Source organism: Brachyhypopomus gauderio, chromosome 19, assembly GCF_052324685.1.
Source record: "Brachyhypopomus gauderio isolate BG-103 chromosome 19, BGAUD_0.2, whole genome shotgun sequence".
In the NCBI taxonomy this organism is placed as follows: Eukaryota; Metazoa; Chordata; class Actinopteri; order Gymnotiformes; family Hypopomidae; genus Brachyhypopomus; species Brachyhypopomus gauderio.
In genome coordinates, this window is record NC_135229.1 from 6,284,946 (window position 1) to 6,297,482 (window position 12,537).

Genomic DNA, 12,537 nt, shown 5'->3' on the forward strand with positions numbered 1-12,537 from the left:
TTTAATAATATTGGTAGCGTGAGCTTGTCAGTAGTCCTTCATTTCTTTAGTTAAATCAAGCCTTCAGTTCTTACCTCTCAGTCCAGATCCAGTCGGTGAGATTTTTTTAGCCCCTCTTGTTTTTTCCTTTCCTTTTTTTTATTTTTGAGGCAAAGGTGGATTAAGGGAGAGGGACTTTTGTTTAGATAAAGCGAGGGATTAGGTAGAGATTTGCCCCCATAAAGTTGTGTGCTTGATGGGGCTTTTATCCCGCCATGTTGCTAAAGCTCTGTTGCTTCTGGATTAGGACTATACAATAGGGCCTCTTGTGCTGGAGAATCCGGGCCAAAGTGAGCGACGGAAGACTGGGAAAAGAAAAAAATGGGGAGGGAGAGAGGGCAAGAGAAAGAGGGAAAGAGAGAGAGAGGGGAGAGAGAGAGAGAGAGAGAGAGGGAGAGAAAGAACGTAGGAGCTAGAGAACAAACGGAGATACAGAGAATGCAGGGCACAGCTTTTGACAGAATTGGCAGGTCAAAAACTTTTAGCACAGGGATTTGTTCAGAAGATCCTGGGATCTTGTCATGAATAATGGGATTTCTTAAGGAATCATTGGTGCTATATGGAAAAAAGAGAAAAAAGTACTGCCCCTTTAACACAGGTATCTAATTTGGAGAAAAGGAGCAAAAAACGGGCTTAAGATGAAGGTGCGACTAATAACGTGTCTAAGAGATGGCTCCTGGCAAATTGCTTTGTTATTCTTGTCAAAAAGGTCTCTTGGAAGCAGTCGATTTTTAACCATACATCAAAATGATTAATTGCCCTGGGAGGAACAGATGCTGAAATACCCTTGAATGGAGAGTGAGAGGCTAATGCTTGGTGGATTGTAAACGTAATGTATTCATGAAGTTGCAGAAACATCATTAGGACTATTAATTAGCTATTAACAGTCAAGCCTCACGGTAGCAAGAAATGCCTTTATTTAATTATTTCCTCCCAAAGCTATGAAAGTACTATTTAATTCATACACATGTAAATAAAATAAGGGATTATTGTATGATGATATAATATTCTCGCGCATCACTGTTTGGAGATAACGCCCACATTTTGATAACCGGATTCGAACAATAGATATTTGGTTTACATCTCGATATTTTAATTTAGTTATAGGCAAATGCTATCTCTGACCACTTCGTCGCGTACTTTCATAAAAGCTGAGACTTTCAGAATGTGGAAGACCACGATAAATTCGATGGGGCACACTTATATGCCGGGGTTAAAAAAATGAATTTAGAATGTAGTAAAATCCCCATGACTTTGACTAAAAACTGAGAGAGAAAAATACTTTCGTTGCACTAAAAGTCAGGTTACTCTTAGGACCCTATGTGACACTTGGCGTCTAAACCTCTCAGATGCACTGGACAGTGGTCTCCGTTAAGCTCCGCGCAAAGCTTCTTTGAGGACGAGACGCTGAGAAGAATTCTTTCTCCCTTTAATTGCTTTAGAAACGGTCCTCACAAAGAGACACTGGCCAGATTTACCTCCCGTTTAAGTGCTTATTTCCATCGGTTCACAAGTTAATCCTCTTTCTTTCTTAGACCATAAAAAGAATGACAAGAAAGGATGGGAAAGGACACAGGTTTGGATGCAGGAGAGAAAACTAAAATTATTTATTATTATTATTACTATTACCATCAGTAGTAGTAGTAGTCCTAGTAGCAGTAGACGTTTTATTATTTAGCTGGGAGTAAAATTGAGTCTCGTGCATATACTGTAGTGGCGTTCGCGTGATTTTGTTGACATTGACTCATCATACACATTGGAAGAGAGTTTATTAGTAATATTTTTTAATAGTCTGCTTTTCTACTCATAGACAAGTTTTCTACTCATATACTATGGTGTAAAGTTTATGAATAGTCCTTACGAATAAGTGTGTTTAGCTGGGATAGTTTGAGGAGCAAAAAAATTACAGAGAAATCACACGTGTTTACACATTCCACACGTAGTCCTGAAAAAAATAATTAGATTTGAAAATTTACTAATGGTTTTACATCAGGGAATATTTGTGAAAAATGCTTCTTATGCTAAATCTGATGTTTTCAAATAGAAAATCAACATTTTCGGAGGGATTCTCAAATGAGGATTTCTAACAATTTCTAAAAAGATGTAATACATGCAATTATGCATCGAATAATCCCGTACCTGCTAAACACCTGAGAGCGCGCGCGCTTTGCATGGGTGCGCGCGCGCGCGCGCTCACACACACACACACACACACACACACACACACACACACACACACACACACACACACACACACACACACACACACACACACGCTCCACGCGCACACAAACTATACAGCTACACATTTTATTTAGTAGCCATACCGTGAGATATTTAAATAACATTTAGAGTAAATGGGAGATTCTTAAGCATGCATTGAAATTCCTATGAGAACCTATGGTCAAAGATAAAATTCAGTTCAGCATTTTAAACCTAGCCCTCTTTCTCCGTGAATCTTTAACACATTATGCAAGCTTTACATTAAAAGGCTACTTTGCGCTGCCCTTAATTCCAACCTAAACGGTTTTGCTCCGGGAGAAGAAATCTTTTCTAAAAACCCTTCAAGAAGAGAAGGGCATTATTGTTTTAATCCTCTTACCGGCAGTCATTTCAAGACAGAGGTTTTTGGAGGCTGAAATAGCGTCTTGTCTCCCCTATCCTCGCCCAAATCCTTCAAGGCCGGGAGAGATTCTGAAGGCAGTAGCCGGGCATCTATTAGCAATCTGTAAAGTCTCTCCAGTGAACGCTGCCCTGCAACGGCACGACAAAGCCGAAAAGCAAACAAAACGAACGCACGAGATATTTTTTGTTAAAAAACAAATCAGGGGCCATACAGCTAAAATGCATTAGGAATACAGGTCCAAGTAGTATCAGCAAAAAAGCATGCAACGTAGACACAACAAGAAAAAAATGTGGTCGTATATATATATATATATATATATATATATATATATATATATATATATATATATATATATATATATATATATATATATATATATATATATATATATATATATATATATATAAGTGTATAGGTGTATAGTGTATAGTGTATATATATATATATATATATATATATATATATATATATATACACTTACATGACAATACATAAAAATTGTTTTAACACAATGCTTTTTAACACAATGTATTACTTTTAAATAAAAAGTACTTTTAAAAGTTATTCTGCCGATGTAAGACATATATTTGTTAAATAGCTTTGTTAATTGTTTTTAATTGTGAGTCAAATTAATAATTCTTCATATATATTTCGTGCATAAGACTGGTAAATACATCGAAGTGTTAATTCTGAGGTATGGTGACAACTGCGGAGCACTTATCTGTTTGAAATGTTAAAAGATGTTATTTAATGGAAAAGCCCTTAAGATCACTTTTGGGAAGAGAAGTACTATAAAAAGTCTTCGCGAACCAACCAGTATCAAAAAGCAATAAAAACTCTAAATCCTACTGATTAAATATGTTATTAAATGTCCCAGACACATGGGAATGCTTGTTTGTTGTTTTGCGGTTAATATTAGTGTTCCCAAGTGTATGATTCAGGAATTGAAAGTAGTGTCATTGGCACCAAGACCACAAGCAGGCGGAAGGAGAAAAAAAGACCATCGTTTGACTGACAGCTTCAAGCACCACTAGAAAGCTCTGCTGACCTCACGCGAAGCTCTTTAAAATCCCTCCTCGCTGCGTGTCCGGATAGGTGGCAGCTTTCTCGATCGGATGCAATACGCAGAGAAGAGAGCAGAGGGGAAGCTTTGGAGAACCCACGACACTCACAGGACGCAAGTGAACGGACTCGGAGAAGTTTAACAGACGCAAGGACGACCGGTAGTGGATCTGATAGACACGAACAAGAAAATACTAACAGCCCTGACACGCGGGAAAAAGCCTCGTTCCTGCTATTTTCTTGACAAGACCGGCCAACAGACAAAGGTAAGGGACGCAACTTTAAAACTTCTAAGTGAGGCTCTATATGCACTTAAATCAGTGTACCGCCCAAAGGGAAACCCGCACAACAAAACCTAACTAGCGGTCAGTTCACTTTTACACTGTTCATTCGAGTTCTGTTAACCTTATACAATGTAGGTGTTAATTCAGTAGGAATTTTTGTTGTGAACTGAATTCAAAACATATCCAGAAGACGACCAAGAAGACCAAAACGAAGACGACGAAAAGTCGTCTGACTAGATGTTACAGTTCTGCGTCTGGAAACAAATTTTACAATCGGATTCATTATCAGGACACGGCAGTCTAAGCATTTTAGGATATATAATTGCTCATTTCCAATAAAAGTCTTAATTGTGTCAGGAAAGTCATAATATCACAAGATTCACTTAGTATTTTAATATTATTACAATTATAATATTGGTATATTATTACATATTATTAGTCATATTCAATCAATAAATGTGAACACCACTTATATACGTACATGCCGGAAAACTAAACAAATGTTGTTAAATCAGTAGTATATTGACAGCTGTGGTTCTTATTGCATTACAAACTTGTAGCTGTTACACCTGCATGGTTTTCGCGGTTGGGTCTGTATGGACTACGCGACTCTCCGGTTTGGGGGGGACATTAGTCATCTTGTAATATAAAAATATGATTGACAAAATAAATGTCTGTCAGTTGCCATGGAAGACAAGAGTCGCCCCAGGAGGATATCCCTTTAAAGCTAACATTTTTTCTAATTTAGTCAGATCAAAGGCTTGCACTGTACATGCCAATTTGCATAATGATGTTTTAATAATCGAACCATGGAGTGTTGCTGCGAGGGTCAGTCATACACACACTGCCCGCAGCGCTAACAGGCGGATGAATGGGCCACAATAGGAGCCAAACACCCTATTAAAATAAACGGCCCCTTTGTGCTAAATATCCGTTAGCCTAGGGCAAAAATTCAAGCTTAGCAAGAGTGAAATTACAACAACCGAAAAACAACGACAAAACAACAATAACAACAAAAAGTAATGGGCAACAGTGAGTATTGGGCGATGCAATACTCAGAAAAATACCCGAAATCTACACTTAAGAGAATAGAAATACATATTTCGTTCTGCTGTGAGATGCACGAGAGCGTAGGGGCCTGCGCGCGCGCGCACACAGCAACAACACTGTACGTCCGTCCGTGTCAGCGGCGATGATAAATGGAGGCCTCCGCAGTCGAAACCTATTTGCACTTCCATTAGACGGGGACCCAAATGGGGATCAACGTGCATATTTTACCCGCAGAGAAGCCATACATCTCAGCCAAAACGTTGCCCCGGGGCGATAGGATAAGGGGCCGCGAGAGAGGGGAGGGAGAAACGGACCCATTCAATTCAAATACTTGGGGGAGAAAAGTAAATGTTTAGCAAAGCACCTTCTGTCCAGGCGAATTAAACTATTCCCTCTTGCCCTCTGATCACATTCATCAGACGTTGCACTGACTTAATAGGCTGGGAATGGGCACTTCGGATGTCATTCAACACACCCCCGACACACACACACACACACACACGCGCGCGCGCACACACTCACACACACATACACGTATGCATGCACGGAAGAGGATTTCAGTAGCGAAATATCTCTTTAATACATTTGTCTAAAGAAACTAACTTTATCGGCAGTTTTGTATATGGAGTGCCAGTGCGCGTTCGCGACCGTGGGGGTAAATGTCATTTTGAGAACACCGAGGCATACAGCGTGCTTTGCTGTGATAGTAGCCTACAAATATCGAGGAAACCCTGGGTGGGTTCTATTACGCCTAACAGACTTCAGTGCACATTTGTAATAGCAGCAAAACAACATTCCTGTTAGTCCGAACACCACCAGCACTACTATTACTATTAATACTACTACTACTACTACTGCTGCTACTACCAATAATAACAGCTATAGATTTAATTTAAACATTTGGTTTTAATTAACACTTGAGAAAAATATAAAGTGCGGAAAACCCGTTACATTCAGTTGTGCCTTGATAAACAAGGGAGGAAAATTATTATAGTAAACTCAGTCTAATTAACATAAAACTAATGTCAATGTCAAGTATCAGCAACAACAATTATAATGTCTACTATGTTTAGGGCTTACTGGCCCGAATGACATGTGATACGTATTTACGGGAATTAGGGAATTAATATAACAGAATAATTTATATTTGCTTGAATAATCCAATAAACGAATGTAAACAATTTAATATGACCACTAATGAACGATTTTTATTACAGTTTATTTTTGTTATTAATAGTTAGGCAAAGGCGTATAGACTAAATTGGTAAATTGCTCGTAAGGCCGTTTGTATCTGAAATCTGGAATAAGAGTTCAATGTGGGATTCAAATTTGTTCTTAACGTTTAGAGTGATTTAAAATGCCTCATCACAATATGTATCTTGTAGTTCAGGTGACATGAATCGCATACGTTTTCGGTTAAGCTCTTAAGTGACAAAACTACTGGGAGACCTTTGAAATCACGGCCAGGCTTTTATTGTGAGTAGAAAATAAAAGTATAAAATAGACTTGAACTACAAAAATGACAAATCCAAGGGACATCAGGGGTGGTAAGAGAACATAATAATTTCGGCCTGCGCGTTTTAACTTTGTTTAAGAATAATTTTCGTGGTAGCTTACTTAATTTAATGCGTATAAACATTGGAGTTCAGTAGTCTGCGTTGCTACGCTAATCATACACCCACTACTCTCCATCGAAAACACAATTATAATTTGAGATCTGGAGGCTGCAGCCTGTCCCAAGACACTTGCCATGCACGGCAAGATGAACTTTTGTGGTGCTCGCGCTTAATAATGCACGTCGCTCGCGCCTCCAAGACATTCCTCTTTAACAACGACCTCCATACTAATACATATCTAATCGCGCCCTCGAGCATTTCATTTTATCTACGAAACTCTTAAACCGGTTATGAAAAATGACTGGGTGAAATAGAGCTGTGAAGTCGTGGCGATTGTGTGGCTACCGGTATTATAACATTCGCGTAGCCTATTTAAAAAAAACATGAACCTTTAGCATTAAACATTAGCCATGCATTTATGAAAATATTCATTCCTGATTCAATGGTCCTTAAAATGATAATTAAATTGTTTATTGGTAACTTAAATTGAATTTCTGGATGTCCGCTCACGAGGCTTATGTTTAAATAGATCTTAAAACCAATAATCTCACGAGTACTTTTTTGCCGGATTAGTTACAGTAATTTGTCTCCAAGGTGATTAGATTAATGCATAAAGAACTAGTTACATTCCATTAGGTAAACAAGTGATAATTGTCCCAATTAGTTTAATTTATGCGACTAATGGACTAGACAAAACAATAATGGGATATTAATGAACAAAGCTCTCAACATAGTGAGCTTGCCTATATACGCGCATTCTCAGCTATCATCTGAAACTGTATAACATTCGCTACTTCACATTAGACCTTTTAATGTATTTATAGCTATTCTGCTTGTTTTTTTAAAGAGAAGCGAGAATGTCAAAGGTGATTTTAAATGGCTAATTATCTTAAATGTCGTGTTTTCAATTAATCGAAACCGAGATCGTGCCCTAGAGAGTGGGTATTATTATATAAGTCTCTTGGGACGCGTTAGTCAACTCATGGCGTCTTATTTTCACAGCCATGCAGCACTACGGCGTGAACGGATATTCTCTGCACGCCATGAACTCGCTTAGCGCCATGTACAACCTACATCAACAGGCGGCGCAACAAGCCCAGCACGCGCCTGATTACCGTCCATCAGTTCACGCGCTGACTCTTGCTGAGCGGCTGGCTGGTAAGTGCACCTCACGCTCACTCACGCAACGCCGCGTGCACACACACTTTACCCGTCCAATTAATTAAATCTCCCGTGTCTTTTCTCTTCAAACGGCTGTCCATTTCAAGATATTATACTCGAGGCTCGATATGGGTCTCAGCATCGCAAACAGCGCCGGAGTCGTACGGCCTTCACCGCCCAGCAACTGGAAGCGTTGGAAAAGACGTTTCAGAAGACGCACTACCCCGACGTTGTGATGCGTGAGCGGCTGGCCATGTGCACAAACCTGCCTGAGGCACGGGTCCAGGTAAGACGTTGCATTAAACTTAGCGATTCGTGTTAACTGTTCTCCAAAATGCCTCTTTAAGCTTTCAAAGGGTCAGAACCATTTGAGCTAAACAAAATGTCTCCATTTGATGCCATGGCCGTGTGTGAATCAGGTGTGGTTCAAGAACCGCCGGGCCAAGTTTCGCAAGAAGCAGCGCAGCCTTCAGAAGGAGCAGCTGCAGAAGCAGAAAGAGTCGCCGAGCGATGGAACGAGCGAGAAGATGGAGTCTCCCCCCGCCGCCAACCTGGAGAACCCGCTGCCTCCGTCCTCCGCTTCCTCCTCCTCCTCCTCCTCTTCCTCCTCCGTGGAGGCGGAGGTGCCTCCGCACGCCCTCGCCTCGGAGCTGAGCGTGGAGCTCAACGTCACCTCGGCGGAGCAGTCGGGGAGCGAGTCCGCCACCGAGGACAACACCACCGACAAGGAGGAAGATCTCAAACCCCACCGAGACGACCTGAAGACAGAGAAGGGACAGTCGGGCACTCACTCCCCACCTTGCAAGCATCTAAGCCCCAAACCAGGTAAACGTTGGCCAAACGTTGCACTCGTCCAACAAACGACCAGAAACACGGAGTAATGCGAGCATGTGCATGTTTTGAATGCGCGGTCAGCGCAAGCTGGTGAAACAGAAGCAGGACAGAGGTCAACATTTTGAAACAGCTGAGATTCACACTCTTCTACCCCGGCGCTGGTGACTTGTTTTGTAGCTTCAACATTTTCCTCTTTCTCTCTCCAGACTCTCCCCTGGGTTCTCCAGCGATCCCGTCCTCGTCAGCCGGCGTGGCCGGCGGCCTCTCCCAGAGCCACTCGTACTCGTCCTCCCCCCTCAGCCTCTTCCGCCTGCAGGAACAGTTCCGCCAGCACATGGCCGCCACCAACAACCTGGTGCACTACCCTTCCTTCGACATGGCCACGCCCTCCTCCATCCCCTACCTGGGCATGAACGTCAACATGCCCGCCCCCCTCGGCTCGCTGCCCTGCCAGTCTTACTACCAGTCGCTGTCGCACCACGCCCAGCAGGTGTGGGGCAGTCCTCTCCTGCAGGCCTCCTCCGCCCTCCCCAGCCACAACAGCAAGACCACCAGCATCGAGAACCTGCGTCTGCGGGCCAAGCAGCACGCCGCGTCGCTGGGCCTGGACACGCTGCCCAACTGACCATAACAACCCAAGATGTGCTCGAACAAGGGAGTGTTCGGCTACCCAACACCCCTGTGCTCCAACCCCCCCCCCCTCGCATCCAGGACACTTGTGTGTAGGTGCCAGGCCTCGAAAATGTACGACACAGTTTACGGAATCCAAAATAAAGAGGACAAAACAAATACAGTGGCGCTCAGAAAGACTGCTGTTGTGTAAACTTGTGTATTCTACTTGCTGTGTTGATTACTGAGCAAAAAACTCATCGCCATTGTTGACGCTTGACAACATTTCCGAACTGTTTGTGGAGTTGCGCGTTTGTATTGAAGCTTTTGTCACCAGTGAAAAGGATTCTGCAGTTTCTTTTCTTTTTAAAAGGCACAATAAGCACAGTTTCTGTTCATTGTTACAGTTTGATGAAAGTTTTAGAAAACTGCTTTCCCGTGACCCCCTTGAAATAAGCATCTGGTCAGTGACTAAGACAAATGCGTAGATTACTGTCCAAAGTTGTGAGACACATGTAACTTACTGTACCTAATATATACTAATGTAACTGATTATACCTTGAGAGCAACTTCCTATTGACGGATAAATACACCCGACCAGAAAAATCACCTTTCTTCATTTGCACATCTTAAGCAGACATACCTATTTGATTATAGCACTTTTGATGGAGGAGCGTAGTGCTTTGTGTGCACTGAGGCAGTACGCCAGGATGTGAATAGGCTCGTTCTAATTAAATTAGTGCAGCGCTCCAATTAAACATTACATAATTCCGAACATAAAATGTAAATCCCTGCCTTGTAAGACCCGACTGCTTAATTAAACCTAACTAATTTACCTGCTTTAATGGCCAGCGTTAAATCGCGTTAAACTGAAATCGGATGGATAATAAGAAAATGATTTCAGTCACTACATGCGTTAGGCTTTTAATTACATGTAGCCTTGGGCTGAACAAAAATGCAATTACGGACCTTGCCTGTCATTTGAGATTGCTGTATGTCTTATGCTCGGAGGTAAAATAGTCACAGCTGTAGGAGAAATCATGATTCCTTCAAAGTGCACGTCAGAAACCCGGCACGAACCGAACAACCAAAACGACGGATGTAAAAGAAAGAGCGAGACCTCTGAATCGTTACTGCTGCGTTAAGCGTTATATTGTTTGCATCACTCCTTGGTGTGGCTCGCGGTGTTATTGCCGATTGCTGCATTTTTATTTTATTTTTGTCCCTCTTTCTGTGTGAGGAAGAGGAGGAATAACCCGAAGTCTCCATGTGGAAAGCACTTCTGTGGACGCAACTCTCCCCTAATCTGCGCGTCCATCACCGCTCAAACTCCATTGTGTTTGTAAACTGTTTTAATATGTAAATGACACAAAGTCTCTATCTATAAATGTTTACTGGTAAGGCAAATGTAAAAGTTCTATGTTTTAGATCGAGAAGAATCTCAACACATCTCGTGGCGATTCTTGTAGCTGTCCATTGTAAGACTGTATCGGGCGGACAGTAGACCCGCGCGCATCTTCCCCTGGATTATTTAATCTGAAAAGTCTGGTTGTTTATGTAACTCCTCCAGTTGATTTCCATTGTTGCTGTGGTCATACAGTTCTAATCACTCACACCGTTTACATCACAATTAAGTGGTGAACTTGTAACGTATACTGGTGGTGGGTGATTCAGCAGAAATATATTCGTTTTTCTCTATTACAACTGTAGGCTTGACAACTTGTAAAATAAATCCTCAATAAAACATTGCTTGAAGATCTTTATAAACTAAAGTTCTGTTTTCCTTCAAGATCTCCACACCTGTTTGTTTATTTTTGTGTGTGGACACATTTTCCATAAAGAAACATCCCAAAGTTTCTAGTCCAGAATGTTCGGGGTTTAAAATCACTGCAGTGTTTAAAATAATGCACAGTGTTTAAGAAGAGCAAGCTCAGCTGTTAAAACGATCATTTAAGAGCACAGTGGGACACGGATGGAGAAGCGTTTACAGGATAAACAAAACAAACAGGGTGGATACCGAATGGTAGAGAGAGAGAGAGCGAGAGAGAGAGAGAGACAGTTGCAGGAGTGGGAGAACAAGGTAATCTTGTGAAATAAAATCGGTTTGGGGACATAAGCCATCCCCGATGAATAAGCGGGCCATTATGCTGAAGAATGACAGCCCGGGGCCGTGATTATGCTGCTATTATATCTTAAACAGTGTGGTTTGTCAAAATGCATAAGCCCTGTGCTCACATAAAAAGGGTCTCCCTTCGCTTTACATTTTACCACAGGCTGGATGCTATGGCCACTGCGTCCACCGTGCCCTTGTCAGGCCTGCTAAACACGCATTTTTAAGCTCCTTTTGGCACCCTTAAATAACAGCAGATTTAAATGCTCCCCCCCACCACCATTCAATGTCTTCATGTTGATTTTTGTGTAGCACTTGACAGTAGCAAAATGTCACTGTCCAAACATCAGAGTGCCCCATATATTCCTACAATCCAAGGATAAGCTATTATAGTCTACATGCCAAATATGCGTTCTAGTAGAACCACCCATGCAGCCATAGGCTGGAGAACTCACAGGATTGCAATGTCAAAGGTCAAGTTCAGTGCACAGAACACGGCCTCGTTATCGTTCCTACACCCGTATAACACAACGAAACTCTTGCAAAAACTTGTGCAACAGCAGTGACTAAGTCTGGCATGAATAACTGTTAATGACTTAGTGAAATGGGACCTCTGTGACATAAAAAAACACAACATAAATGCATGTGACTTTCGTTTTGTTCTCCAGAAGAGAGATGAGGGGAGGAGTGTGTAGGTGCCTCATACTCCTGCTGATCGTAGCGTTACCTCTTATTAATCACAACTCAACTGATGACCATCTAAAATGGTCGTGCTCGATCAACCCATCGTACAGGCGCTCCTGCAACACAATAAACATAACCTTAACCATTACATTAGTTTTATTGATTAGTTTTAGCATTATTGCGTTTCCAACGTACAACAGTGGTCATGGAATCACGGTGGTTTTTCAGTTTTCTTCTACACTGCTGCTCGTATGATCACGACTCAAAATAGTCCGAACTAAACGTCTTAAAACACATTAGATGACAAACACAGAGCTTCCAGCAAGAGATCTGATAAACCATTAACAACCACCTTTGTCCTAGTGCCTGAGAAGGGGGTAAACTCAGTGATCTTTACTTCATTAGTCCTTACCACACACACACACACACACACACAAAATGGCCCATGAGCTTGCCCAGCAC

General features: G+C 41.7%; 1 protein-coding gene across 1 annotated transcript; it reads left to right on the forward strand.

The window, feature by feature from the left end:
* Window positions 1-3,720: 3,720 nt before the first annotated feature.
* On the forward strand, window positions 3,721-10,992 carry dmbx1a (diencephalon/mesencephalon homeobox 1a). Its single transcript, XM_076981548.1, has 5 exons — window positions 3,721-3,993; window positions 7,680-7,835; window positions 7,946-8,124; window positions 8,258-8,663; window positions 8,879-10,992. The coding sequence occupies exons 2-5, from the start codon at window positions 7,682-7,684 to the stop codon at window positions 9,295-9,297; spliced, it is 1,158 nt and encodes a 385-aa protein (XP_076837663.1). The 5' UTR covers window positions 3,721-3,993; window positions 7,680-7,681; the 3' UTR covers window positions 9,298-10,992.
* The last annotated feature ends 1,545 nt before the right edge of the window (window positions 10,993-12,537 follow it).